Source organism: Chiloscyllium punctatum, chromosome 47 (assembly GCF_047496795.1).
Source record: "Chiloscyllium punctatum isolate Juve2018m chromosome 47, sChiPun1.3, whole genome shotgun sequence".
NCBI classification, from domain to species: Eukaryota; Metazoa; Chordata; class Chondrichthyes; order Orectolobiformes; family Hemiscylliidae; genus Chiloscyllium; species Chiloscyllium punctatum.
Window position 1 is genome coordinate 48004506 of NC_092785.1, and position 6000 is coordinate 48010505.

Here is a 6000-nt window from a genome sequence, read left to right on the forward strand (position 1 = left end):
GGCCCTCTCTCTGTGGGACTGACTGACTGACCCCTCGATAGTGCGGCCCTGTCTCTGTGTGACTGACTGACTGACCCCTCGAGAGTGCGGCCCTGTCTCTGTGTGACTGACTGACTGACCCCTCGATAGTGCGGCCCTGTCTCTGTGTGACTGACTGACTGACCCCTCGATAGTGCGGCCCTGTCTCCGTGGGACTGACTGACTGACCGCTCGATAGTGCGGCCCTCTCTCTGTGGGACTGACTGACCCCTCGATAGTGCGGCCCTGTCTCTGTGTGACTGACTGACCCCTCGATAGTGCGGCCCTGTCTCTGTGTGACTGACTGACTGACCCCTCGATAGTGCGGCCCTGTCTCTGTGGGACTGACTGACTGACCCTTCGATAGTGCGGCCCTGTCTCTGTGGGACTGACTGACCCCTCGATAGTGCGGCCCTGTCTCTGTGGGACTGACTGACTGACCACTCGATAGTGCGGCCCTGTCTCTGTGTGACTGACTGACTGACCCCTCGATAGTGCGGCCCTCTCTCTGTGTGACTGACTGACTGACCCCTCGATAGTGCGGCCCTGTCTCTGTGTGACTGACTGACTGACCCCTCGATAGTGCGGCCCTGTCTCTGTGGGACTGACTGACTGACCCCTCGATAGTGCGGCCCTGTCTCTGTGGGACTGACTGACTGACCCCTCGATAGTGCGGCCCTCTCTCTGTGGGACTGACTGACTGACCCCTCGATAGTGCGGCCCTGTCTCTGTGGGACTGACTGACTGACCCCTCGATAGTGCGGCCCTGTCTCTGTGTGACTGACTGACTGACCCCTCGATAGTGCGGCCCTGTCTCTGTGTGACTGACTGACCCCTCGATAGTGCGGCCCTGTCTCTGTGGGACTGACTGACCCCTCGATAGTGCGGCCCTGTCTCTGTGTGACTGACTGACCCCTCGATAGTGCGGCCCTGTCTCTGTGTGACTGACTGACTGACCCCTCGATTGTGCGGCCCTCTCTCTGTGTGACTGACTGACTGACCCCTCGATAGTGCGGCCCTGTCTCTGTGTGACTGACTGACCCCTCGATAGTGCGGCCCTGTCTCTGTGGGACTGACTGACTGACCCCTCGATAGTGTGGCCCTGTCTCTGTGTGACTGACTGACTGACCCCTCGATAGTGCGGCCCTGTCTCTGTGTGACTGACTGACCCCTCGATAGTGCGGCCCTGTCTCTGTGTGACTGACTGACTGACCCCTCGATAGTGCGGCCCTGTCTCTGTGTGACTGACTGACCCCTCGATAGTGCGGCCCTGTCTCTGTGTGACTGACTGACTGACCCCTCGATAGTGCGGCCCTCTCTCTGTGGGACTGACTGACTGACCCCTCGATAGTGCGGCCCTGTCTCTGTTTGACTGACTGACTGACCCCTCGATAGTGCGGCCCTGTCTCTGTGGGACTGACTGACTGACCCCTCGATAGTGCGGCCCTGTCTCTGTGTGACTGACTGACCACTCGATAGTGAGGCCCTGTCTTTGTGTGACTGACTGACTGACCCCTCAATAGTGCGGCCCTGTCTCTGTTGGACTGACTGACTGACCCCTCGATAGTGCGGCCCTGTCTCTGTGTGACTGACTGACTGACCCCTCGATAGTGCGGCCCTGTCACTGTGTGACTGACTGACTGACCCCTCGATAGTGCGGCCCTGTCTCTGTGTGACTGACTGACTGACCCCTCGATAGTGCGGCCCTGTGTCTGTGGGACTGACTGACTGACCCCTCGATAGTGCGGCCCTGTCTCTGTGTGACTGACTGACTGACCCCTCGATAGTGCGGCCCTGTCTCTGTGGGACTGACTGACCCCTCGATAGTGCGGCCCTGTCTCTGTGGGACTGACTGACCCCTCGATAGTGAGGGCCTGTCTCTGTGGGACTGACTGACTGACCCCTCGATAGTGCGGCCCTGTCTCTGTGGGACTGACTGACTGACCCCTCGATAGTGTGGCCCTGTCTCTGTGTGACTGACTGACTGACCCCTCGATAGTGCGGCCCTGTCTCTGTGTGACTGACTGACCCCTCGATAGTGCGGCCCTGTCTCTGTGTGACTGACTGACTGACCCCTCGATAGTGCGGCCCTGTTTCTGTGTGACTGACTGACTGACCCCTCGACAGTGCGGCCCTCTCTCTGTGTGACTGACTGACTGACCCCTCGATAGTGCGGCCCTGTCTCTGTGTGACTGACTGACTGACCCCTCAATAGTGCGGCCCTGTCTCTGTGTGACTGACTGACTGACCCCTCGATAGTGCGGCCCTGTCAGTTTGTGTTTGACCGACGGCCATTTTGTCTTTCCCCTTTCACATCTGGCCTTTGCCCCTTGCCCGCAGGTCAAAGTTGACCATCACTACGACTTTCAGGACATCGCCAGTGTGGTGGCCCTTACCAACACGTACGCCACCACCGAACCTTTCATCGATGCCAAGTATGACCTCCGCATCCAGAAAATTGGCACCAACTACAAGGCCTACATGTAAAGCCTGACACTAGGCCCGAACACCCAGGGCGGGCGGAGGGGGTGGAGGGAAGGGGGTTCAGGGGGTGGGGTCTGTGGTTTGGGTCGAAGGGCAAGCGGTCAACACCCTCACCATCCCCTCCTCCTCCCCCCAGGGCGGGCGTGGCGCACTGTGTCTCTACCTCCTTGGAGGCTAATGGTGTCGGTGGTCCCATTGAGTGAGGGTCACATGTGGGCCCAGCTGACGCAGAGCAGGTTCGGCAGTCCAAATGGCCACCTTCTGTTCTTGTATTCCTCCCTGACTTCTCCCTCTCTCCCTCTTGCTCTCCCTCTCGTTGTCTCTCTCTTTCTCACTTCCCCTTTCTCACTCTCTCACTTCTCCTTTCTCTCTCTCTCTCTCTATCTCTCCCTGCATCTCCCTCTCTCTCTCTCTCCCTCCCCCTTTCTCTCACTCACTCCTCTCTCTCTCTCTGCATCTCTCTCTCTCTCACTCACTCCCGTCTCTCTCTCTCTCTCTTTCCTCCTGTCTCTCTCTGTGTATCCCTGTCTCTCACTCTCTCTCTTTGTCTCACTCTCTCTCTACTCTGTCCCTTTCTTTCTCATTCCCTCTTTCATACCTGTGCTCACTTTCATATCTCTCTTCCCTCCTGCCAACTCTCTCTCCATCTCTCCCCCCTTTCTCTCTTCATCTCTGTCTCCCTTCCCCTTCCTTCTCTCTTCATCTGCCTCTCTCCCTCCTCTTTCTCCATCACTCTATTTGCACCTCCCCCCATCTCTTTCTCTCTCCCTCCTGACCCCCCTCCTCCCTCCCCCTTCTCTCCCTCCCCCTTCTCTCCCTCCATCTCTCTCTCCATCCTCCTCTCTGTCTCCATCTCTTTCTCTCTTCCCACACCCTCTCTCTCTCCCTCCATTTCCCTTTCTCTTGCTCCCTCCCCCTTCTCTCTCTCCCTCTCTCTCCGTCCTCCTCTCTGTCTCCATCTCTTTCTCATTTCCCACGACCTCTCTCTCTCTCTCTCTCCTTCCATCTCTCCATCCCCTTTCTCTCGCTCCCTTCCTCCATTCTCTCTCCATTCTCCTCCCTGTCTCCATCTCTTTCTCTCTTCCCACACCCTCTCCCTCTCCCTCCATCTCCCTTTCTCTCTCTCCCTCTCTCTCTGCCACTCCCTCTCTCCCCGTCCTCCTCCCTGTCTCCATCTCTTTCTCTCTCCCCACACCCACTCTCTCTCTCCCTCCATCTCCCTTTCTCTCTCTCCCTCTTTCTCTCTGCCACTCCCTCTCTCCCCGTCCTCCTCCCTGTCTCCATATCTTTCTCTCTCCCCACACCTACTCTCCCTCTCCCTCCATCTCCCTTTCTCTCCCTCCCACTTTCCCTTGCTCCCTCTTCTCTCTCTCTCTCTGCTCCTCTCCACCTCTCTCTCTCTCTCTCCGTCCTGATTTCTGTCTCCATCTCTTTCTCTTTCTCTCTCTCTCTCTCTCTCTGTCTCTCACACACTCGCTCCTTCTCTGTCCGAGCTGAGCGCCCTGATGACTGAGGGTTAAAGGTCAGACTGGGCCAGGGGAGGGGGATGGCGACAGGAAGATGGCGACAGGAAGATGGATGCTCGGAGATGGGGCTATGGGGCTATCGGGGTGGACCCTGACCACCCTTCTCCCTCCCCCCATCCCGGGAGGGGTTGGGGGTGGGGAACAACATGCCCCTATCGTTGGGCCCTGTTCTGGGCACATGGTTGCCATGACCGAATGCTGACCGGTGAGGCGTTTCTGAGGCGACGGGTTCGCATTCCCCCCACCCCCCCCCCCCAACCCCCACCCCCCACCCCGAGTGCCTTGGTGACGGGAACCGCTGAGCCCCTAACCCTAACGTCGCGCCAGAACCCCCGCCAGGCAGCATCGAGCTGACAAACATGGCCGCCGGTGGGGGGGGGGATGGGAAGCCATTGGACAGAGCCTGACCCCTGACCCCGCCCAACAACATCTTGAACCCAGCCTCTCCCTTCCCCTCCCCCCCCCCCCCCCCCCCCCATTCACGGTGGCCATGGTGACCAATAGACCATGGGCTCACAAAATGGCGGACGGCGCAGATAGAGGCCAAGTACGTGGAGACAGACCCTTCGGTCCGACCCTTCCCATGCCGACCCAGATATCCCAACTTGATCCGGGGTCCCAGTCACCCAGCGTTGGGCCCAGATCCCTCCAAACAGGGGGGGGGGAGGCGATGGCACAGCGCCAGAGACCCGGGTTCAATTCCCGCCTCAGGCGACTGACTGTGTGGAGTTTGCACGTCCTCCCCGTGTCTGCGTGGGTTTCCTCCGGGTGCTCCGGTTTCCTCCCACAGTCCAAAGATGTGCAGGTCAGGGTGGATTGGCCCGTGCTAAATTGCCCGTAGTGTTAGGTAAGGGGTAGATGTAGGGGTATGGGTGGGTTGCGCTTCAGCGGGGCAGTGTGGACTTGTTGGGCCGAAGGGCCTGTTTCCACACTGTAAGTAATCTAATCTAAATCTACTCCAGAGACGCAGGGAGTCACGTGTTGGGGCCCTCAGCCCATCACTGGCAGAAGGTGGGATTTGAATTGAATACAAATCGGGGATTATGAGACTAATGGCGAATCCATTGTCGGAGGGAAGCCCATCTGGCTGACTGTTGTCCGTTACCCTGGTCTGGGCCTACACGTGACTCCAGACCAACACTGCAATGTGGTTGCCTCCTCACTGCCCCCCCCCCCCCAAGGTAATGAGGGATGGGCAAAAAAAAAACACACTGCTCTAGCTAGTGACGCCTTCATCCTGTGAATGAGTCACGGAGTTACCCAGCGCGGAAACAGACACTTCGGCCCATCCCGTCCCTGCTATCCTAACCTAATCCAGTCCCCCGTTTGCCAGCCCTTGGCCCATCTCCCCCTAAACCCTTCCTATCCATGCCCCCCCCCCTCATGATTTTATAAACCTCTAGTTCTGGGCTCCCCCCACCCCAGGGGGAAAAGACCTTGTCTATTTACCCTATCCATGTCCCCCCCCCATGATTTTATAACCCTCTAGTTCTGGACTCCCCCCACCCCAGGGGGAAAAGACCTTGTCTATTTACCCTATCCATGCCCCCCCCCCCCATGATTTTATAAACCTCTATAAGGTCACCCCTCAGCCCCCGACCCTCCAGGGAAAACAGCCCCCGGCCTATCCAGCCTCTCCCTGTAGCTCCAACCCTTTCCTGAACCCTTTCCCCAACATCCTTCCTGTAGCGGGGAGACCAGAATCGAACACAGTATTCCCAAACGTGGCCTCACCGATACGGGCCACAACGTGACCTCCCAACTCCTGGACTCAATACTCTGACCAATAAAGGAAAGCATCCCAAACACCTCCTTCACTATCCTATCGACCTGTGACTCCACTTTCAAGGAGCTAGGAACCTGCACTCCAAGGTCTCTTTGTTCAGCAACACTCCCCAGGACCTTCCCGTTAAGTGTATAAGTCCTGCTAAGATTTGCTTTCCCAAAATGCAGCACCTCACATTTATCTGAA

General features: G+C 58.0%; 1 protein-coding gene across 1 annotated transcript in view; it reads left to right on the top strand.

The window, feature by feature from the left end:
- The window catches only part of LOC140468688 (synapsin-1-like), a 179168-nt gene extending 176663 nt beyond the window's left edge, over positions 1 to 2505 (top strand). The window contains exon 7 of the mRNA XM_072564762.1: positions 2359 to 2505. Within this exon, the coding sequence (XP_072420863.1) occupies positions 2359 to 2505 (147 nt within the window). The remainder of the gene's footprint in view (positions 1 to 2358) is intronic.
- Positions 2506 to 6000: the final 3495 nt, after the last annotated feature.